Source organism: Nylanderia fulva, unplaced genomic scaffold, assembly GCF_048542155.1.
Source record: "Nylanderia fulva isolate GAGA-0341 unplaced genomic scaffold, ASM4854215v1 Scaffold43, whole genome shotgun sequence".
Lineage (NCBI taxonomy): Eukaryota > Metazoa > Arthropoda > Insecta > Hymenoptera > Formicidae > Nylanderia > Nylanderia fulva.
The window spans coordinates 769,448-794,160 of NW_028190510.1; the positions used below are offsets into that span (position 1 = coordinate 769,448).

General features: G+C 31.8%; 2 protein-coding genes across 7 annotated transcripts; one reads left to right on the plus strand and one right to left on the minus strand.

Annotated features, from left to right (window-relative positions):
• Positions 1-3,370: 3,370 nt before the first annotated feature.
• LOC114928074 (RNA-binding protein 25) lies at positions 3,371-15,543 on the minus strand. Of its 5 annotated transcripts, none has more exons than XM_085486392.1 (12): positions 14,338-14,463; positions 13,419-13,773; positions 12,579-12,773; positions 12,384-12,499; positions 7,976-8,190; positions 6,939-7,563; positions 6,009-6,429; positions 5,442-5,663; positions 5,191-5,363; positions 4,865-5,011; positions 4,659-4,784; positions 3,371-3,844 (listed from the first exon to the last, which is right to left on the minus strand). In XM_085486392.1, exons 1-11 carry the CDS (start codon positions 14,443-14,445, stop codon positions 4,692-4,694), a joined length of 2,670 nt encoding a protein of 889 aa, XP_085342518.1. In that variant the 5' UTR covers positions 14,446-14,463; the 3' UTR covers positions 3,371-3,844; positions 4,659-4,691. The 5 variants fall into 5 exon arrangements, with proteins under 5 accessions (XP_085342518.1, XP_029155003.2, XP_085342519.1 ...); XM_029299170.2 differs by lacking the exon at positions 3,371-3,844 and adding an exon at positions 15,328-15,543 and having other exon boundaries at positions 4,344-4,784; XM_085486393.1 differs by lacking the exon at positions 3,371-3,844 and adding an exon at positions 15,328-15,542 and having other exon boundaries at positions 4,344-4,784; positions 14,338-14,478.
• Positions 15,544-15,728: 185 nt separating this feature from the next.
• Positions 15,729-22,852, plus strand: LOC114928078 (serine/threonine-protein kinase VRK1). 2 transcript variants are annotated; one of them, XM_029299173.2, is made up of 10 exons: positions 15,729-16,423; positions 17,547-17,719; positions 17,824-17,949; positions 18,038-18,234; positions 18,325-18,565; positions 18,806-19,006; positions 19,124-19,341; positions 19,417-19,688; positions 19,850-19,989; positions 20,438-22,852. In XM_029299173.2, exons 2-10 carry the CDS (start codon positions 17,554-17,556, stop codon positions 20,521-20,523), a joined length of 1,647 nt encoding a protein of 548 aa, XP_029155006.2. In that variant the 5' UTR covers positions 15,729-16,423; positions 17,547-17,553; the 3' UTR covers positions 20,524-22,852. The 2 variants fall into 2 exon arrangements, with proteins under 2 accessions (XP_029155006.2, XP_085342547.1); XM_085486421.1 differs by lacking the exon at positions 15,729-16,423 and having other exon boundaries at positions 17,097-17,719.
• Positions 22,853-24,713: the final 1,861 nt, after the last annotated feature.

The following is a 24,713-nucleotide window of genomic DNA, read 5'->3' on the forward strand; positions in this document are numbered from 1 at the left end:
TTTTCTTACGATGATGAAAGATGGATGAGTAGCGTAAAATCGATAATTACTATTGTATACCGTAAGTTTGATTCTATAAAATTCACGCACAAAATTGCAGTCTAAGAATTTGCTGACATTACATAACATTACATACTTATTCTTTATTTTAAATGTATAAATTCTACGATTCTGTGCGCCTAAAAAATGATCAAGATGATCAAAATCTTCGAAAACATCGGCGATGTTTCCAATCACTTTCAATGAATTGAAAAAATTTTAAGAAAATCGTATCTTTGTTTTCCTTATATGACTTTCCATAAAACATCGAATTATCGCGAGATAGTATCACAGATCAGATCACGGAATCGCTCATTAAGCATCGAGAAAAAGTTGCGTAATTCGAAGACAAATGTCCGATATTTTAATATCAAGTTATTACAATTAAATGTATCATTTTTTGTGATCTAATAGATTTTTCATACATGCATTTTTCCGATAAAATTAATTTTCAAATCTTGAAAAATAGATTGAAATAAAAATAAAAGTTCTATATTTAACTTTTAATTAATTATATATTTTATTGTGACTTTTTTTTATTCTACGTCAAATGTGTGAAGGAAAAAAAATTTAAGATCTTCTTGTATAAATTACATATTTAATGTGATTTAATTTTGACTCGTTCGACGTTAATTTCAAACAATTTGCAAGTCATTGGAGGAAGATGAAATTTTTTTTTTACGATCATTAATAAAAATAGCCATTAATCGCAATTACTCAGCGCGCGGAATTTGTTCGGATATTCCTTTCTTTTCTTTAACTCGGTGAAAGTGCTGGATACGCTCGAGCTCCGTTAATTTATTTAAATTGCCGTGGTCTCTCTTCGTATGCTTCCCAACGATTCGATTCGCCATTGTCGACGGTGAACCATCGTTATTTATTGGCGCGTAATTTCGTTTCACAGTCCGATTTTTGTAGCATTGACGTTAGAATAAATAAAGGGGAGATGCATTAAGATTGCATTTTTTTTTCTCCTCTAATCAAAAATATATAACTATAAAAATATATAAATATATATAATTTGAATTGACCACGCATAATAAAATCATTAAATTAGCAAATAAATGAACAGACTAAAATAGGTAATATAATAGAATCAATTAATGCTAAACACAAATAGATATGAAAATAAATTAACATAAATCGAAAAATTATAAACGTAAAACCTTAAAATTAATAAACAAAAGATTTTATGATAACTGACGAAGCAATAAATTGCAATTTGCGAATGCAATTTTATAATACACAGATTATTCATCACACGTTTTAAAGCTATATATATATATTTTTTTTTATGCATTATGCAAGTATATGTATGTGTGCGTGTGAGTGCGTATAGGGTACACGCTGCGTTTCGCAAGTCGAATTATCCAATTATCTGCAATCGAGATTATATCTTTAAAAGGTAGTTAAGAGGATCAATTTTAAATATTATTATCGAATGTATGATTAAAAATCAAGTAAAACTTGCGCATTTATAAAAGTAAAATATTCTTAATATATAAAAATATTTAATAAATATTTTACGTATATATATGTAATAAGTATGTGTGTGTGTGTATATATAAATACTAAATATACTAAATTACTATTTTGTTAATTGAACATATATTAGTATTTAAGTCAAATACACGTTTTGCTAGATTTAATATATGTTATATTTAACATATGAACATATTTAAATTAAATATAACATATATTAAATCTAGCAAAACGTGTATTTGACTTAAATACTAATATATGTTCAATTAACAAAATAGTAATTTAGTTGAAAGGTTTAGCTCAGTTAATTTTTTTTAATGTATATATTACCATATATATAAAATATATAATTTTTAATTAAATGCATAACAGGTTAAATTTTCGGAATTATGTAATTAAATTGTATTAATAAATTAAGAGCAGTTTCATATATTATGTATATAAAATTTTCGAACATACACTTTTCGTTATACCTAAAAATTTCAAGACAATCATGGACAAATTTACTCTAACTCTGATGCTTTTATACATAAATAAATTATAACATCATTAAATATTAAGAAAGCAAAAAATATATAAACATAAAATACATAAAGATTAACATGAAATTAAGATAATAACTAATGTTTGTGTTTTCATTTTTTAAATTGCAAAATTAGCGTGTATGTTAACTATATATCATTTTCAACGCATCATTTTTAACAACAAATTTAGCGGCAGATAATTTTTTTAATAAAAAATATGAAAGAAAATTGTTGTTCATCATACCTTTATAATTTTCATAATTATATACTTTTGCAACTAAATTTCGAATTAAAAAATGTTACAGTGAAATTTAATCAAAATCAACTAAAGATATAATTTTATCATTTATTTTCTTTTATGAATTCTCTTTGATTAAAACTCTTTTGCTTTTAATCATTAATTATTTAATTATTCGAAACTATATTTGAACATTTTTCTACTTTACAAAATAAAATTTCTAAATCAATTAAAAATTGAATTATAATTACTGAAATATAATTTTGTTGAATAATTATAAAAAATAGTTATCGAAAATATTGAAATTAGAAATATATAATTATAGAAAATAATTAATTATTGCCGCTAAATAAATTATTATTGAAATATAATTAAATGAAAGTGTGCTATTATACATATACTTGAAAATTAAAATATAATTTTTATTATTCACAAAGAAATTATTAGAATCAAAATGTCTCGTCAAGTGATACAAAAAGCTTGAACCACGAATAAACAGGTTAATCTCAAAGTCGCGTAAGAGGTAAAATTTACGAAAAAAAGCGCATAAACGAGGCAATTAAAATCTTTTTTTCGATGAATCTCGATTAAATTCCTCCGCACGAATTATATGAACCATTCCAAAGTCCATTAATGATTCACACGTCCTTGCTTTTTGTCACAAAGGAGGAAACCCGACCTGTTTCTCGCGGTAAAAATAATACATAAAAATGGTCTATTTTATGGAGAAAACCACTTACGATTAATCTATGTTCATTATTAATAATTAATTATAATAATAATTACATTATATAATACTGTAATACATAGTATAATTATATATACTAATATACATATATATATATATATATATATGTATATTAATATATCATAATATATTACATATAATAATTATATATAATTATATAAATATATCATATTTTATATATGTAATTATATCATAATATATTACATATATAATAATTATATATAATTATATAAATATATCATATTTTATATATGTAATTATAATATATATTATTATATATAATTAATTATAATTATATGAATTACTATTAATTATATTATTATTATTATTATCTATATTTATTCGATTTAAAACAGAAGGTAATAGGAGATCCGCGTCTCTCATTTTCCACCGTTCGATCATTTTATCATTCAAAATACGTCATCATGAGTAATTAACGTTACAAAATCAAAGTATCTAATTAATGTGTTTTCGCAATAATGGCAAGCAAAAAGCAGAACAAGTAACAGAGGTTACAGTTGAATTCTCATTGAAAATCAAGATCAAGTTCTGCGATCTCAAAATAAAAAATATACATAAATTATTCTTACGAAATATTTCGTTGCTGCACAGTTAATTAGCACGCTTGGACATAAACATCGGAGAAATTTATACACTCGATTGATTATAAATCTGCGGTTGTGAATAAACAGCTTAATGGATTAATACGTGAGCGAAGTAATTATCCTTCTCTTCTTTGCGAATACGCGCAACTTCAGACAATACATACAGCGCCATCTAGTAGCGAAGTAGAGTAGCAAATTTGATTGAGGTCTGCGAATAAAGGAAAGAAAAACTAATATGAATATATCAAAGAACACATTCATCTATACCAGTAGAGGCGTCTCTTACTGCTTAAATTAAAGATAGAATTACATGTTTAAAATATAAAAATAATGTTTTATATGCACTTGTCATAAACTGTTCCAAAATATCGAAGACTGAAATCGGAAAATAAATATATGATATTTGATATTAGCTTTACAGAAATATTTCATTAATTATACAATATATATTTTATGTTGGTTTTTTTTATTAAAAATTAATCAGAAATAAATGACGTATTCCTTGCTCTAATATTAATAAATTTAATGTCAAAATAATAGCATGTCATGCAATTATTAATCGTTCATATTGTATTTTTGTAACTAATTTACATTTAATACAAAAATATTTTATTATGCATTTATTATCAAATCTATCCGTTAGATAATTGGCGAAAAAGACAGTGCATTTTGTTTCAATACATAACAATTAATAAATATTGAAATAATTGTATATCAAGATATCAATATTTTATTTAATTTTTTTTATCGTGTAGGAATCACATCATTTACCCGTCTGACGACAGTCACATACAAATTGAAGAACACTAAATATATATAAATCGTAATTTTACAAGTTTCATATTTAATGCTATAATTATATATACTACACACTTAGTACCACCTATTGATCGAGCGACACTTGTGTTTTGTCTAGGAAAAGATTCCTACGATAGTACGATAGTAAATTGCAGCAAAATATATGTATTTAATTTCTATAAACATTTGTAATAAAAAAAAAGAAATTTATGTGTAGTATAAACCTTGAATTGATGAAGTTTCGGACGACACTCCGTTTATTTTACTAAGCCCATCTTCTTGGCTTCCACTTCGTAAATCAATAACCTCCACATTTTGACTACAAATACTTCCGCTTCTTCGTCTAATACCTAGAACACGCGAGATATATATTCACAAAAGATCTGTACAAAATTCTTGCAACAGCACACAAGAAATATTTGATAATTACCATCTGTACATCGTCAAGTATTCCCTGAGGAGAGCTACCCGCCATTACTTTGCTACAAATAAAATCCACTAAGGTAGGTTCTGGTTCACCAATATATTCGATAATTTTTTTATTGATCCAAGGTCTTATCCTCTTCTCCATCAATGTCTGAACAAGAAGAAATATGTGAAAAACAATGAGAGATAAAAGTTAGTTTTATCCAAAATAATACTCTCTATGATATAGACAAAAAAAATAGATTGATTAAAGGCACGATATAATTGTAATTAAACAAAGTTAATACAACAAGAATAATTTGTTCCAGAAGCTATTTAAATGACACTCACGTTGTCAATGAGTGCCCAATCGAGTTGATAACCAAATAGTGCGTTCTTATCAGTGGGTATTTTGTCTATTAGAGATTTTATATGTTTCCGTTTCTCTTCCTGGCTTTTTGTACTTTCTTCCTTCCCTGCTTTCGTGGCTTCTTCAGTTTTCTTTTTCTTTTCATCGCCGTAATCTGCAAAAATATAGACTATAAGTATTCCAGTTTTCTTCATTAAAGTTAATAATGATGATGAAGATAAAAATGACTTACCTAAAGGTACAAGTTTACGTTTTTTCGCATTATTGGTGGCATCGTCGTCATCATCGTTATTGAAAACGTCTTTAACATCGATGCGGCCTTTTTTCCGCGTTTGATTCGGTTGTTGTGAATTCGTATTAACAGCGGCATTAGGGCTGACCGGTGTTTTACCGCCTATACCGTGATCGCCAGCGCGATTGCCTCCGCTTCCCATAGCAAACGGAACAAAGTTGCCTACAAAAAAAAAATGTTATTATAAAGAGACATTTACATATACAATCACCGGAATATATAATTACCAATATCATAAATAAACGAAAAAGAGTACAGAGAGAGTATTAAGACTCCTGGGTCCTCACCGCAATCATCTTGGATTGTGACGTCAGAGATGAGAAAATACACTCTGAAAAGTCTTGCGTAAAATTTTTAGATAAAAAGAATTTTTAGATAAAGATGGCACGCAAGAATTTTGAGCGTGTTCTCGCCTCTGACGTCACAACTTCAACATGGTCGACGAAGAGCTAGAAACCTTAAATCGCAACGAGACAAATGTTGTATCAAAGAGTGAATTAAACTCACTGCCACTTGTCTTTTCCGGTTCACTGACAAGAGACATGCGTGAATCTTCATCCATTGAAGGCGGAATGGATTGAGCGGGCGTCGCGGCTGCTTGATGCGCGGGGGAAGGTCGTGCATCCTTTAGGCTCTCTCGATCTGCTTCTGCGAGTCCCTCTTGAGTCTCCTCGCCGTCGCGATGATGATTCTGATGATGTCTATGATGCCGACGATGATGATGATGATGTCGCGGTGGCGTTCTGGATGGTGTTTCCGGTTGAGAAACTTCATCAAATTGCACACCATCGTCACTATCACTCTCTATTGGCTCGGTTTCTATCGGCGGCATTATTTCCTTGTCCTTCTTCGCCGCCTTGTCATCCTCTTCGTCGATTATAGTGATCACTGGTTTAGGCTTATATTGTTCCTCCCTTTCGGCTTTCAACTGATGAGGAAAAAAAAACATTAAATAAATTGTCAATAAAAATTAAAAATTTCGTTAATATATTCTTACTTCTTCATTTATAAGTAATATGTAATATATAAATAATCATAATATTATATAATGTTATAATATATATTATTTATATATAATATTCTTACTTCATTAATATATATATTAATAAAGTAAGAATATTATATATAAATAATATAACATCATATATTTATAAATATATATATATATATATATATATATACGTGTATATTACTTCTTTGTTACTGTAATTAGATAATTCGAATCTGTAGCGCGATTAAATATAATACAGAAAACAAAATGAAATCTTATGATGTAAAATAAATATTTTCCATAAAGTAGCTCTACGCATACTTGAAGAGCTAATATAATTTTTGATAAGTAATAAGACAATTTTGGCAAATATATTTGTGACTATCAATCTCAATACGACTCTTCTCTTCTTATCGTCTGTGTGAGGAATATATGTAGGAATATACCCTTTCAAATTCCGCGGCAGGATCTGGATTAGAAGCATCTGCGTATAACTTGTCGCGTAGACGCTGAAGTTCCTGGCGTTCCGCGCAACGGTCCCTCGAGTCCGCCTCGGCTTCTAGCGCTCGTTCCTCGAGCCGGCGAGACAACTCCTTGCCCTTATAATACTTGGCGTCGTCGCGATCGTCATCGTAGTCCTCGAGGAATTCCTTCAGACGTTTCGCCTCCCTCTCTCTGGCCTCGCATTTCGCGCGACGCTTCTCGGCCTCCTTCTCGTACTCCTTCTGCTTACGTCGTTCGCGCGTCTCCCACGCCCTTAGACGTTCCTGGTACGCCGCCTCCTTCTCTCTGGCTCGCCTCTCGTTCTTCTTCCTCTCCTTCGCCTCCTCCTCCTCCTCCCTCTCGCGCATAATCTCTCTCTCGGTCTTCCTCACCTCCTCACGCTCCCGTTCTCGTTCTCTCTCGCGTTCCCGGTCCCTCTCCTTCTCCCTGTCTCGCTCGCGTTCCCGCTCGCGTTCCCTCTCGCGATCCCGATCCCGCTCCCGTTCCCGCTCTCGGTCTCTTTCACGGTCTCTGTCTCGATCCCGATCTCGCTCGTTTCTCGATCGATCTCTGTCACGTTCTTTAGATCTGGAAAATTCAGCATCGTGAAACAGTTTGCAAAAATTATACTAAAGCTATATATGCAGAGTGTTCCAGAAATAAGTGGCCAATGTTTAAGAGCCTTTATTACAAGCATGAAAAAAGTGTTTTTCGGATTTTTTTTTTCATCCTTACAGTAAATAAAATATGCTCTTGACTATCTATTTCTGAAACCCTTATAAAAGCTAAAAGAAAAAATGTTTAAGTTGAGTCACTTGTTGAGTCAACTGTTTAGGGGTCGCACTCCGTAGCAAGATTCCTCGCACAAGTTTCTATACTATAATAAAGATGTGTTGACCGTACACATTTCTTACTTGCAAGCAAAGTTTAATGCCATACACTTTATACGTTATACATCAATGCGTCCATTATAAGCAAAATATAACTAAGGCATGCTCACCTAGATCTAGAACGACGCTTGTCCCTTCTATTGCTGCCTGTACTATCACTACGACCTTTATGAGACGTAGGACTACCAAGTTCTCCATCCTGATCCTCCTTGTTAGAAACATCGTCGTCGCGTTTATCACGTCGCTCTTTCTCCCGCTTTTCGCGCTCTTCCTTCTCGACGGCCTCCTTCTTTCGCTTCACTTGGGCCTTCTCCTCCTCCTGCTTCTATAAAACACAAGAACGCGGACGCAGGTGAGACGAGAAGGTTGAAACAAAGATATCGGTCTGTGATATGGAACCAAGAAACTAGCAATCGTATCTTCTTTAAGCGCAAAAAACAAGAGAAACGAGAGAAAAATGATTCATAAACATATATGTATATTATTAACAAATAACAACTTATTAACAATTATGAAAACAAGCACTTATGACGTAACAAGTGTTCAATGAAACTTTGACAAATGACTCGAAAAATTCGCGTACGCAAAGCGTTAAAAAAATTTTGCCAAAACACTCGTCCGTTTAATTTTTAAAAATTGCCGATTTTTTGCATCTGAGAGAAGATACATAAAGGCAAGAAAAAAAGAATTACGTATCGCGATTCAGAACGATTACTAGTTGTATAAGCCTTAATCATCTGACATAACAAATGTAGAGAGATGTTCATTTCAATATGGTATACTCACTCCACTGGAGTATGCTCGATCGGCAGCATCTTTACACACGAAATCTCGTTTACATATCAATTACCTAAGTGCAGGTACAAATGTTTGGATACAAGCATAAAAGTTATCTTAGACTTCTAGCTTATATTTAAGTACCTTAATAGCTAAACAGATGCATCGCAGAGGCCACCCAATGTACTTACAACATTGCAAATGTGCCTATAAAATGTTCGATAGTGTCTAAAATCTAGTGACAAAATCTCTAGAGCTTGAAAGGGTTCTTATTTTTTTAGATTAAATTTAAAGACATTCTTGATCAATATTCAATAATTATTAGAAAGTATTATACCAATAGAAGGCGCAGTCATCACGAAGAGGGGTATCCCGCCAAAACATCTTTTCACATTTGCCAAGAAACTGTCTGATAACATTTGTTTTCTCCTGGATATGGTTACACGCGTTATGGCAGCCGATGCAGCAAACTGTTGAATATCAAATGCACAATAGTTTGCCCACCGTTATCATCCCCGTGTTATTAAACGCAACGTCTTAGAAATAAATTAGTATGATTCATCCTTATTCGTTACACTAGTATCCAAAAATGGGTTACTGTTTGGAAAATCGATTCCGTTGCCAATTATTAAAATATAATCTGTATAAAAATGCTATTCATTTATATTATATTATGCACAATATTTTCTTCTAATATTCTTATTCTTAATGTAAAAAAATTCCACTATAAAAATTCAAATCATTATAATATGCATTAATAATACTTGCTGCAACAATTATAAACATTTTTAAAAATTCTCTTTATATATTTCTTTCTTTTCATCACGTAACTGTTAATTCCGTTTTACACGATTATCTATTCCAACATCAAATGGAATATATATGTAAATATATATTATACAAGTACGTCCATACGGTAACCCATAGTTTGAAGCTCTAACAAGGGTAGGATAATTCAGTGCATAAAAGTAGATGCACATTGTGAGGAGAGAATAGACTGCTGAAACATGAAACGTGGTCAAAAAGGTATTTTTTTCTCAGAGATGGGCAGTTCACTAGCAAAAAAAACTACAAGAACCGAATTGCTTGTGTTGGCTCATGGTTATGGAGTTTACTCACGGTGTGAAGTTGACTTGGTCAGTCAGTGTGGTGGTACCGGAGAATGGAGGAGCGCGCACCTAGGTACTACATGTCTGATCGAGACGCTGACAGAAGCTGTTTACACAAAATAAAGACAACAACTGAACAGTCGCCATTGGTGATGGACAAAATCAGTTTCAATTGTGTGTACCGAGCAAAGTTCTTTCTCTCGACCCTATCAAATAGTCTAGTCCGTGTCGCAAAAAGTGTGTCAGCGCCAAACTTGTGTTTTGCTCAAAATGATAGTAATAAGATTCCAATCCTAAATTGTGCGTGAAAGCAACCTAATAACCGCTTACCTACGTTCGATATGCAAATACTAGACTGCTAGGCCTATCTTAGCATGAATATTAATCAATCATGTTTATCTACAAATAGCTTTTGTCATTATATACTTTAATTATAACTCGTTTTAGTAAATGGCAATAAACTAGAAATAAAATATGTAAAAATTATCAGGTTTAAAAAAATATTTAGATTAATGCACATAGTTTTGAAAATTAAGCTTAAACATAGATGAGTCAGATGCAATTAACTTTCTAATTCTGTTATATCTAAAATAATTAAGAAATATCTAATTATTTCCAAAAACTTGATAATTAAGAAAAATTAAATTCTAGGAAAAAATGTTTTGCATAATATTCAAGTTTTCAAAGCCATCTAAATCTTATCCCAATTTCTTTTTTTTAACATCTTTGAATTTTAAGAAAAATATTTAATTCTGTTCTATTTTAAATGGCCCTCTTCGTACAAATCCTATTATGAGATATCAATAGATGCAATATTCTTATTTTATAAATATACCTATATTTCTATCTCAATATATACAAACGTTCAATAATTTACAATAACAATTCTGTCAAATAAATTTTTTAATTTTGAAAAATATTACTAATTAACATATCCCAATTTGATTATTATATTAAAAAATATTTTCACAATAGATAAAAAGATCTCATTAAGTTGGCACATTAAAACATTTGATATCAATTGCTAGCAGTTTAGCATGACACATACAGAAGTAGATAAAATTACTTTATTATCAAATAAAAATCGTATCTAAACGTCAAAAATATAATAGTCGCAATTGTGGCACAGATTTATATTTGCGACGAATCAGTAAAACGTAATATACCAATAGAACCGATCAGCTACATGTCGCCAGCTTGTCGCGAAGAGCTACGAGAGTCTCCTTCTTAATGTATAGCATTTCTTTTTTTTTTTTTGCTTTTTTCATGTTTTGGTTGTTTGGATTATACTCTGACTTACCGACGAGCCTGCAGCCGCCTGCGAAAATACGAGGGATGTGCTGTGATTGACTCCCTTCAGAGCCAATGAGTGAGTGAAAGGGTGGTCCCCATACACAGCATTCCTAGGCGTGTGCGTTTGCTGTGTGCGACGCACGCTGCCTGTTATTATAATTATAGCAACGAGTCACGGCTCCAATTGTTCAGAGCTAACATAGTAGCACACACGCACTTTTACCACAAAATTACTTAAAATCTACGGCTTTTCGAGAGATATACTCGTAATCCTCTCTTGTATATCCAAATACATTCTTTTACATTTCAAGTATACACAAAGTATACACAAAGAGAGTCTAATTACCAGTGTCTGCGATAGAATGTGTATGCGATTGGACACTCTTACGATAATAAAAGTGTCGATTTATGACTCCGTATTATCATGCAAAACATTGAAAACGCGCGAATATCTGTGTCCAATCGCAACATCCGTATAAAGTAGATACTAGCGGCAATTCATCGACAAACATTAAAAGATAAATTCTTTCTTTCGTGCATAGCACGAATTTCATATAGATTTAACGTCGTTGTTATGCTGCTGTATGCCTTTGATTTCATATCTATGTATCAGCAAGATGTAATGTAATAATATTTTTCTGTACATTCAATGCTCTCAAGTTTCTCAAAAATTTTGCGTACACACACTACAGATCCAATCAGTATCATTAACATTTTAAATATCATAAACTTATGAGTGAACCGACACATGTGTAAAAGACATAAGCATCATGAAAATAACAAACAAAATAATACAAAGTATTACAAACATATACTTAGCATTCTGAAAATAAAAAATAAAAATGTGTGTATCTTTCTTTATATCTTTATAAAATGATAAAGAAACAGATATGTAAGAAGCTAAAAAAATGATATGAATATTCAGAAAGAATACGGATACATATTATTGCCAATGTATTAATAAACACGATTGAGTCATTATATTAATTTATATGATTTTATTGAAAATCTGAAATTATTTTATTCTGCCAAATTTCCAATAGCTTACTTTACAATAAAAAAAATTATATTCAATCGTGTGAGAAAATATGTATATAATGTTTTGTAAGCCGAGTATGTTACACATAATATTAATCTCATCATAAATATCAATAAATTAATAAAAATTCTTTCGACGTACTTGTTAAGAGAGATTAAACAATTCCGTCTTTTATTGTGTCTACGCAAGATCATAAAAGAACTTTTCATGATCATAAAAAGAAAAAGAGAGAGACAGAGAGACATAGGAGACTTAAAAAAAAAAAAAGAGATCTAGAAAAATACTTGCAATAATAATTACCTTCATGACTTCCCGAAATTTGCCAATTTCCCGAGTGATCAAATCTCTTTTGCTCTCTTCTATTTCCGCGTCATCCAAGTTTAAGGACTTAGCTACCATTTTTGTCTGATGTTCTTCTGTAATAAATTATAAATCAAAACTTTCACATTTTATTTTTGAAAGCAAAGAAAGAGATTTAGAAATTATGTAAATTACCTGGAGCAACCTGGGCCATTTCTAAATCCGCAGCATGTTCGGCAATGATCTGATGGATACGATTGAGCGCATCCGTATCAACCACTCTCATACCTTCGTCCATATAATCTTCACCTTCTTCGCCATCGGCTCCTTCGCCAGATGTCTCGTCTTGCAAAGGCGACTGACCACCCCTGAGTTTCTTCCTTCGCTCAGCTGTGAAACAATGACATTGTATAATCCATATCATTCAAGTTTCCTTTCTCCTCCTCTTCCATCTTGTATATTTTTTAATTTTTTTAATCTGACAGAATGTCTACTCAAATTTTGTAAAAAAAATTCCGATCTTCCAGTACATTCGTTTAAAATTTTAGGTAAAATAGGAAAATTTGTAGATGCAGCTTTTAAAAGTTTATTGTATACGCTTTTTAATGTTTTCTATTCATTACAATTGGAAAATTATTAAAAACAATTTTTCTAACATTTAATATTAATTAATAAATATGAAATAAAAATAGAAAAAAATTATCTTATTAAATTATTATTTTCATTTTTTAATTATTTATTAAATACATAAAGAGTACTAATTTATTTAAACATTACCTGTTAAAAAATTGAATAATTTTTTATAAAAACTTACATCTTGATACTGATATAAATCGTCAATAAAAAAAACATACAATTTTAATAAAAACTTAGATATAGCAAATATATGTTAGACATATGTTTCTTAAATGCTAAATAAAAGTAAAATTCTCAAAAGAATAGATTTTTTAAATTTCCTGACTCTCAATAAAATTCCATGAGAATTCCCTGTAAATACCAGGTTTTTTCCAAAAGTATACCTTTCTGGAAACTCACCTTTGAACTGATCCAGGACTACCTTGGCTTTAGCATCTACCTTGACAACGAGCTTCTTGGTACCTATTTCCATGTCATGGAGTAATCGAACCGCTCTGAGACCCGCATCAGGACCAGCATATTCGCAGAAACCGAACGCCTGTACCCTCTTCCAGGAAAGAACGTGTCCACACGCGCCCAGAATGTGTCGTATCATCACGTCAGGCGCTCTGTCCATTATGTTACCGATGAACACCGTAACAGGTGGACCGGATTCCCTCTCGCGTCTTCGGTTGTTGTCATGGCGATTCTGATTCCGCGAGTAACGCACGGCCGGCGCAGATGTCTGCATCGCAGATACGGGTGTTGGAATCATCTATGTTTTGTAAACGGTAGGATTCTTAATTATGCACATGTCTACTCATGCTCAAGTTTTTCCCTCCCTCCACTAATAACGCGATTAATTCTTATTTTAGCTAAGCTTTCATTTCATTATATTATAGAATATATAAGATTATAACAGACATTCCGCTATGTAAATCATGCATCAAGTAAACTTCAAGAAAAATTAAACATTAGATATCTTGCACATCCAAAGCTATCTGTATAAATTTATTAAAACGATTCTCTCTATTCTGTCTTTTGTTGTTGCAACTTGATAATACAAATCTTATGATACATTTCATGGTGCGCATCATTCTATGTTTATACAAATAATGTATGTTCATGCTTAATATGTTCAAAATCAAACGCAACGATATGTATAAATTTGTTTTATAGATTATAATTCTAAAGAACTAACTTCTCAGCAATAGGAAAAGCAAATGTTACACACAAATTGAGTTATTTAATTCGTATATAAGTGAACGTGATGTATTTTACACAGATGACTAATATCAGAATACAATTATCATGCTATCGTCATAAATATGTAACTTACATGTGCCATAGGCATGACTCCTCCTATAATTGGCGGAGGTCCACCAACCATATATGGCATTGGGGGCATCCCTGGAATACCCATAGGTGGTTGACCAGGATACGACATGACAATGTCAAATGGATACTACAAAGAGGAACACTGCAACAATTAAGTTACATAAATTTTTGGCAACTCGAATAAGTCGAGTGAAAATTTACCTTACTTTAAAGATGATTTATGTCTTACGAGCAAAAAATTACATACTCATCATAATAATGCAGCTATAGACACAAGAGATATTAGTTTTATTATATAACATCTATAATGCAAATTAATTTTTTTAACAGATTGACTAAATAACTTTGCACAATGCAAAACTTATGCTCCAAAGTCATACTTTAATATACCAATAATAAGTCGGATTGATAGTAACATCCTAAATAATTATACAAAAGAGAAAAATATGATTTGACATACTGTAAAACAGCATCACAATTTCAAAGTTAAGACTGTTATAAAAATACAAAGCTTCTTGTATAGAAAATAAGCAAAAATCACATATATTGCAATATATAATAAAGAAATTATTCTCGCCAGCTATTTATATCATTTAATTGAGATAAAAACAAACTATATGGAATCACCATGACAAGATTAATCAATGAATGAAGACAGAAGGCGACGAAGAATCCTCCGTGTGAAGCGTTCCGTATAAATGTCTCCCTCTCTCTCTCTCTCTTTCTCTCTCTTTCTCTCCCTCTAGCTTCTAATTTATACGTCCGATATATACCATCTGCATTAGTCTCCCTCAAATTATACAAGCACACTCTCTTACTCTCTTCCTCGAAAAAGAAACTGATCCGACCGTGATTATCCTCGCGTCATGCAACGTCCGACAGAGAGAAGAAGAAAGAAAGAAAGAGAGAGAGAGAAAGAAGGGCAAGAGAGAGAGAGAGAGACGTCAATGCGGACGGAATTTTAACCACCAAAGCAGGGGCCGATACTCACACGAAAGGGTCCGGGAATGAAACTACAAGTTATCGTACTAGAGTCCTGCGCGTCATCTCGATAAAAATTCTACCGTGAGAATTCTCGCCCTCGATAATCACAATATTACACTACTCCGATCCTCAGCATCGACAGATTTCGGCACAATACAACCGCGACATCATCACGGATACAATCGTGCATCATAGATTCGCCGACTCCCACTTGACGTTTCGTCGTTATTCCCCCCACGAGGCTACCGCGCATGCGCGAGCGGTCTGCGCCGCGCGCGTCAGCCAATCAGCGGCCGGCGCGACTAGGGACCCTAGCGCGCGCGCTAGGGTCCCTAGTCGCGCCGGCCGCTGATTGGCTGACGCGTTCTTGCCTATGAAATCAAACTCTCGCGTTCGAGGACGAACGATTGACGCCGCAGTCGGGTTTTAACGGCAACGGGGCGCGGATTCGCCGGACCTGGTGCGCCTGTGCGGGGAAAATCACCCGGAGGACGAGGACGAAGGAGCCGAGAGAGAGAGACCAAGAGTTGCCGTCCGCGGCGGGCCGTTGCGGGCCGGATTGACAGGCGCGTTCGGTCTCGTCGAACTGCGCTTCCCCGGGGTTCCTCGGCACCGAATTTTCGAGAAAGCCTCGAGAGCGCTCCGGATTCGTGCGCTTCCGTGCTTTTTCACGTACAACGTTGACAGACACGATCGTGCATGCAGGCGGTGCATACATGCACGCTGCGTTAAGTCTCTCCCTTTTACACAGTTTTTCGCGCGTGTCCCTTCGTCTCCTGAGTGCGGACACGTAGCACTCGCGTCTCGAAGCCAGAACGGAGCAAAAGGTCCGACCGGCTGATCGTCTCCTCGTACACACATCGAACTTTACTCGGAATACGTTACGTACATATATATATATATATATGTGTGTGTGTGTATATATATATATATGCATCGCGAGCTTGTAACTAACCTTGCGGGACGCGTCTGGCGTTCAGGGAAACCTAATTAATTTTGCGAATTCTCTTCCCCTTCTCGCGAGTGCGTGAAATGTGAGTTCCTCCTGTTGATTAATAATAACAGAGAATCTTGTTTTGTTAAGAGAGATACGTAAACGTCATGTAAGTATATCTCTATCCTCGCGAAGGATAACAGGTGTAGAAAATTTATTTCCGCTCTTCCGATTTATTTGTAATGAGTTCTCTCTCTTGTACAAATAATATATATTATCGATACCATTATTATTATTATTATTATTATTGTTGTTGTTATTATAATTATGGTGCTTGAGTCTCGTTATTTCGTGTAAAATCAATCGATATTTCTAAACGTATGTTTGCTTAAGGACAACTGTAGGGGCCAAGCAAGTTTTAGCATTCTGTAAATTAGCAAAATATCACGTACAAACTAGTAAAGGTTTACTTAATTTTTATCGTTAAGTTTAATTTCTCTATTTACAATAATATATTATTATACCAATATTTTCATGAAATTAGTGCAATAATTTAAATTATGCATTAACAAACTTGTAGAAAAAAAAATGGTAATATTTCTCAAATAGCATTTTGCTGATCTAACAGCATGTAAATAATTTCATTCGGATCTGTCATCTCGAAAAAATTGTATTTTAGATATGCGAATAGTATTAAAAAAATATTCTTGATATTTTACATACTTGTATTTTTATATTGAAAATCTCTATAGCATATATCTAACAATTGTGTTCTTCAAAATTATGGAATAAACATTTACTTTTATATTCTTCATTATGAATGTATATAATCTCTTTACTAAAATATCTTTACTGAATATTGTAAACATTTACTAACAAAATTAAACATACAAAATATACATTATGTATATAATGTATATAATTTTAACAATAAAATATCTTTTCGGCGTAATTAATATACAGATAAAAACACTTTAGAATTATATGTATGCATATGATATTTTTTAAGAAATTAATGAAAGAAATAAAATACCAGATTATTAATATATTCAATGTATTCTTGTCTTTTCAAGGTGTATAAAATATATTAGTATGTTGTGTGACAATGATGCAATGTATTGTTATCTCATTTGTATTAAATAAATTTTATCTTTTACGATAAAATTTTAACAACAAGGAACTTTGCATTGCAAATTGAGATTTCTTTCTACCTGTGTGATATGTGTGATGAGATGTTTTATTACTTTGTCAAATAAATAGCAAAATTAACGTACATGTTTATGATTTAATAGCGTTAGAATGCCACCAAGACGAGCGGAAGATGTGCCTGTGAAGAGAGTGGCAGCTGCAGGTTGTAAGTTACCAGCGCAACTGCCAGCGGGAGAAATTTTGACTGATATTACACAGAATAAATGGAGACTGGGAAATACTATTGGATATGGCGGTTTTGGAGACATATACTTAGGTAAATATTTTGCATAATCTATTTGCATTCATAATTTTAAGTATAATCTGCATCATATTTTATGCATAAAATTAAATATAATAAAATTGTTTTTTCCTTTACAGCTTCTAATGACATTACATCACCTGTCGGCCAAAATGCCAAATATGTTGTAAAGATTGAACCTCATAATAATGGGCCATTATTTGTTGAAATGAATTTTTATATAAGGGCAGCGCGTAAGCACATGAGTAAGTCATGCATACATGATATGATTTATATCAATCAAAAAATGTTAGTATTGTTAGTATTTGACATTTTTGTTCTCTTTTTTTACAGTTGAAAGTTGGTGCGAGTCTCAGAGGAAAAGGAAAATCGGAGTTCCCGCGTACGAGGGTTCGGGATCTCACATTTATAGGAATGAACGATACAGGTTTCTAGTAATACCGCGATATGGTATAGATATTGGAAAATTATTCCTGTCGCATAGCAGGAAATTACCAACAAGATTAGTTAACACGCTGGCTGTACAAATGGTAAATTTCTTGCTTGTGATGCATAGACAATGAATATTTAAGCGTGATCAAACTTGCGATTATTCAGGAATTATAATCTTCTTTTTGCAGTTGGATGCATTGGAGTATATTCACAGCAAAGGATATGCTCATGCAGATATTAAGGGACCAAATATCCTATTATCGTATGGGGACGGGATAGGGAGGGAAAAGTCCCAAGCATACCTCGTAGATTACGGACTGGCGTATCGTTTTCGCACAGGAACCGGTGAACACAAACCATTTGTACATGACGAGAGAAGAGCTCACGAGGGTACTTTAGAATTCACATCACGGGACGCTCACCATGGAAGTATGTCCACACTTTCAACTTTTGCGCATTATAATTATTTATATATTAGTCTGATAAAAAAGATTATTATAAGAGTATCTTGAAAATATTATTATTGCGTAAGAAACTTACAGGAGCGATACAATTATTTAATTTTGTCAAAGAAATCTTACATTTGTGACAAAATCTGCTGACTATTTATTATTAGAAATGTCTTTAAATTTGAAATTTTCATTAAGAATTTTCATAAAATATTTTCAGCACATTCAAGGAGAGGAGATCTAGAGACTTTAGGATATAACATTATACAATGGATGTGTGGAAAGCTACCTTGGGAGAAAGATAGTGACGACATAGATTCAATTATGGATCCAGAAGAAGTTCATCGACAAAAAGAATTTCTTTTATCAGACTTGTCTTTGTTTATGGATAAATGCTTCCCTTATAAGAAAACACCGCCAGGTAAAAATATGACAAAATAAGATAAATAATAACAAAAACAAAATAAATTCACATTCTATATATCACTTTGTATTGTAACTTTTTTTTACATTAATCTAAAATATGTTTCTCTTACAGCCGCAATTATGAAATATATGAAATATGTGACAGAGTTAGAATTCGAGACCAAGCCCAATTATTCGTATTTACGGAATTTATTTGTACACAGCCAAGATGGCAATATTCCTACATGTCTTTACAGTATGAAAGAATCCAATGAAAATCTTACAACCGCTATATTTTTTGAACGTCCATATTTAAGAGAAAGGAGACCTTGTAGGCCTGTAAATGGCGAAGTAAGACTCATTTAATTTCAATTATCTAGTATAGTTGATATTCACATAATTAACTATTGTTTTAATATTATTTAGATTCGAATAACACGAAATACACAGCCTAAGCATCCAGTTCCAAAAAAAGAATTTAGCTGGGAAGCAGTATTGGCGCTGCACCCGGACAAATTTGCAAAAATTAGTACTCAACCGCCACCTTCGACACCTCTGACACCACCTCTCACACCCCCATCAGTCTCACCCTCACGACCACCATCTCTACCGACGTACGCTATGCTAGATGTACTTCGTAGAATGAAGGAAAGGCAATCAAGTTCATTTAGACATAAAGGAATACCGAAATCATCGGAGTAAGTATTCAACTTTCACAATTATATATATAATTTTTTAGTGTATATATATTGTATGTTTTTATATATATTTATATATTTTTTTATATATTTGTTATATATAGATATTTATATATACTATGTTTCACATTTTTATATATCTATTATCTTTCAAATCTTAGTAACGAACTCAAGCCAAAATGGATGACACCCGCGATGGAAGAAGTCGCACGATTAAAAAATAAAATTGTCGAGCCTCCCGATCCTGTAGCAAATTCTCAAGGTTCACGCGTAACACGTTCACGGGTGGCGAAAGTAAAACGTAAGATTAATATATGACATTATTTTTAAAAACAGAAACAACATAGATACTATTTATTGCTCTTACACTTTTAATCAATAGTATTATATTTAGTTAATATATTATGCATATATATTCATTAAATTTTGTCAACTGGTTGCATTATTGATATATCAGCAAATTGATGCATTGATAATTAATTCTAGAATAATTGCAAATGTGTATTTTTATATATAATTATGGAAATAATGTAAAATTTTAATCTTAATTAATTTCGAAAATATTGTTGATATTTTTTTGTTAAAAAAAATAATATTTAAATCTTTTTTATATACATTTATATTTTTTATACATTTTTATATATTTTTTATACATATTTTTTATACATTTCTACAATAGAACAATGAATCTTTGAGATACGTGGATATATATTTATAATATCAAATAATCATATAATTATGTATATTAGGACTTGGAGTTAAGAAGCAAGATAAACGGAAAAGGGACAATCCAATCGAGGTTACAAATAAAAGAAGAAAATGCTCATTCTCTTAAATGGGCCTGGTTAGTATTATGGAGATCATATCTCTGAGAATGACACCATCGGCACATTCACTTCATTAGGAAATATATAATTAAGTATTATTCGGACAAAATCTCATCCATCGACATGATGTTATCGCCACACATCGCGCCAATTTGTTTAAGACTGCTTCATCATGATAATTTGTTCTTCGATAATATTAAACGATATACATAAGATTTCTAAATAGTTGTATAGCGAACAAAATAGTGATAATATTACTAATAATACTAAGTGACTTCCTCCTAGGAAATTACAGAGATTCAATAGAATTAATGTGTTCGTATAGAAAGACGTCAAATGTCGATGTCATAATATTCCTGCAAGAGATGATGCCTGTTACATAATTTAAGATCGCACAAGTGAATTTTGCAATCAGATCATTAGGTTGAATTTATTTAATTTAATATGTAGAAAAAAGAGAGAGAGAGAGAGAGAGAGTATGTGAATCTGTGTGTATGTATGTGTACATGAGTGTGCATATGTTATACATATATAATATTACAATCGAATCAGTCAGATTAAATGTTTCTCTCTATATATTTACAATTATACATAATAATTTGACTCACGTTTGTGTCCGACACATAACACAGACAATGTTATAAAATTTCTAATATCTCACTCTCTTGTGTTTTAAAAGAAGATATACAGTATTTATATACAAAAACAAATTGATATAAAATAGTAAAGATAATTATACGACGATTACAATAAATTACAGATTACATAAATTTTCGATTTAAGAATATTCTTGTGCAATATAAATCGTAAAGAAATGTCAAAGGAAAGATAATGGATATTGAATGTGTCATACTTTTTGTAAAATCTTGTTTTCCAGAACAATCGTGTCTCCCTATCTAGCTGCTCAAGAATTATTGTAAAATATTAAGGAATTATTAACGCAGATATGTAACTCAATCAATTTTATATATTAATTTTTTCAGTTAGGTTCCGCGCGCCATAGAAAAAACATTAGGAATAAATAATGTTAAATATTAAGAATTATTTTAAAATAAAATCAAAAAATTCTGATATACAAATATAAATTCAAGTATAAAGTGCTCTTACCAGTTTATTAATTCTTACTAATCCTTTATATTTGAATTTGCATTTTTATAATAGAATTTTTTTGATTTTATTATTTTAAATTATTCTTAATATTTAATACTTATTCCTAATATTTTCTCTATTGTGCGCTGAGCCTTAATCCCCTGAGCTCTATTAATTTTATGCAAAATTAAATAACACAAGAGAAGATACATTTTTTGTACTATGCACATGCATATTTCCTTTGTTAAAGTCAATATAATTGTAAATACGTCATTTCTCTACTATAATATAGTTCGTTTCACTAATTTGTATAAAATGTATTCAAAGATATTTTAACTTTTACAGTTTAATTTTTATTATGACAGGTGTAATAAACAAAAGCATACGTTTAATATATATTTAGTTTATATCGTGACATTTAAAATTGATACTAATCGAAAAATAAGTCAGAAATACTACAAAAGAATATTAACAAAACGTATAATAAGATTTCACTGTTTTATATGTTTTACGAGTGAAGCGAGGTTTAGTAATTTTTTTAATGCCGTAATTCCGAGCTTATATTAGAAAATACTACACCATGATCGATTTTATGTCACATTATATAAACTTTTATCTCTGATAGAGGTAGATCTAGAACGTGCGCGTGTATATTTATGAATTAATTGATGTCGTTTAATCATTGTGTTGGCGCTTTTCGTTGTCGTGATTCATTTATAGGTTTATAGTTATAATTTTTTTACAGTACACATTTGTGATAATTTATTTATATTATATCATTCTCTAAGTTATATGTATCTGTGTCCCCTTTCTCTTCCTGCCCTTTCTCTCTCAGCGTTATTGCTCGAAACTGTCATCAATCTATATTTGTATTCTATCTCCATACGAAACTCCTCATCGTTATGTTTAAATGCGAAAATGGTAGATACTATACCTGTTTTTAGAATATTTTAAAAAAAAATATCAAACCCTGGGAAGAAACATTATTTTCTCGTAGACATACGGCCAAATATACATTATTAGATTATTTTGTACAGATTGATATCTTACTGGCAATAAAATAGACTTTGTAATAATTAAAAACACAGCGCGATAAGACTGCGCATTTTCCTAAGTATTGCTAAACATTGCGAAATTACTATTATTGTTTTATACATAAGATATATACATAAGATGATAATTACTTAAATTTGAGCGAAGATGTAACAAGAATGTAACTATTAGATAAAATGTATATAAAATTATAAACCATACTAGATTTTATATATCTATATATATATATGTATATATAAATTTATATATATGTATATATATAAATGTATATATATATATATATATATATAAAATGTGTGTATATGTATGTATGTATATATATATACATGTACTCGCGTCGGCATTGTATATTTATCGCTCAATACATTGTTTTATGGCTATATTATATTGCAAAATATATAAAAACAAGTATATGAATAATTTTATATTTTTTGCATGCCATATTAGAAATTTATACAATTTATCTCATTCAAATTATTAAATGATTATTCTATGTTTATGATATGATAGGAAGAGAAGACAATTAATGCGAGTATTATTAATCATATATCTGGATTAAAAGACGTTGTTCACTTTCTTATTATTTTAATAAAAAATATAAAAGAACACAAAAATACTAAAGGCTATTAGAAAAAATTAAGTTACAACATATGTTAATTTCTCTTTTGAAATTAATATTAATGCAATGTTTTTTATTGACAAAAATATTTATTCCAGTTTCATATTTTTGATGCATTTAGACATTAACACAATTAGCTTTAAAAATCAAGCTTATGAGAAATTATTAGGTGCGCAACTAAGTTCTCGCTGTTTTTTTTATGAAAATGCAACTTTATTGTGAAAAAATGGTTACAAATGAATCATTCAAAGTATTGCCCATCGTTAGCCACAACTTTTTCCCATCTTTCTGGCAGAGCTCGAATACCGTTACGGTAAAAGTATTCGTCTTTTGAGGCTATCCACGAATCAAGCCATTTTTTGATGTCTTCATATGAGCGGAACTGCTGATCAGCCAGACCATGTGCCATCGAACGGAACAAGTAATAATCGGACGGCGCAATATCTGGGGAATATGGCGGGTGGGGTAGGACTTCCCATTTGAGCGTTTCCACGTAAGTTTTAACGGGTTTGGCAACATGAGGCCGAGCGTTGTCATGCAGTAGAATCACTTTTTCGTGCCTCTGCTCAAATCATAAGGAACCCAAGTTCCTTGCTTTTGAATCATTCCCAACGCATGCAATCGCTTGGAAATGGCTTGGCGGGTAACTCCTAATGCTGAAGCAAGCTGTTCTTGCGTTTGGCATGGATCCTCATCGAGCAATGCCTCCAATTCAGCGTCTTCGAAGGTTTTTGGCCTTCCTTCACGCGGACGGTCGTCAACATCAAAATCACCGTCTTTGAAGCGACGGAACCAATCACGGCACGTTGTTTCACTTAGAGCAGCATCTCCGTAAACTTTTTGGAGCTCTCGATGCGCTTCAGCCGCCGTTTTCTTCGAATGAAATAAGAAAATCAACACTTCCCGCAAATGACGATTATTTGGTACAAAATCAGACATTTTCACACAACTAAAAGTATATGACGCCAAAACAAAATCATTAACATGTCAAAGCGGTTTGTTTACCATATGTCTAAGCTTGGCTCGTGACGTTTTGGATATGTCAAAATCGACCAGCACTTACTGCTGGAGCCATCTATAGACAAACAGCGGGAACTTAGTTGCGCACCTAATATATAAAAATTAATTAAAATTTATATGAAAAAAATCTCAACAATAATTTAAAGAGACATAAATGAAGGAAAACGTGTGATTAAAATGTTTACAATTATTCCTGCTTAATTCCAAGATTAATAATTAGAAATTTGATTGAAGTTTACACCAAAAAATTCTCAGAAGGTAAAAAGCGAGTCTTGAAATTCTGGAATTAATTTTTATTTGCTGAAATTAAATATAATTTTGTTTTGCAATGTAAGTATTAAGGAGCAACGTCCTAATATGTTCAGGGGAGCGTATTCCCCATTCATTCCTGCCATCGGATGCAAGATGCAACAGCGA

Bases quoted from the DNA above. Each gene is read 5' to 3' on its own strand.
- LOC114928074 (XM_085486392.1), bottom strand. From the start codon at position 14,445: ATGTCGTATCCTGGTCAACCACCTATGGGTATTCCAGGGATGCCCCCA. The intron at 13,774-14,337 runs GTAAGTTACATA...TACAAAACATAG, and splicing joins GAGTCATGCCTATGGCACAT to ATGATTCCAACACCCGTATC. The intron at 5,012-5,190 runs GTGAGTGTCATT...CTTCTTGTTCAG, and splicing joins ATTGGGCACTCATTGACAAC to ACATTGATGGAGAAGAGGAT.
- LOC114928078 (XM_029299173.2), top strand. From the start codon at position 17,554: ATGCCACCAAGACGAGCGGAAGATGTGCCTGTGAAGAGAGTGGCAGCT. The intron at 18,235-18,324 runs GTAAATTTCTTG...TTCTTTTTGCAG, and splicing joins ACACGCTGGCTGTACAAATG to TTGGATGCATTGGAGTATAT. The intron at 18,566-18,805 runs GTATGTCCACAC...AAATATTTTCAG, and splicing joins ACGGGACGCTCACCATGGAA to CACATTCAAGGAGAGGAGAT.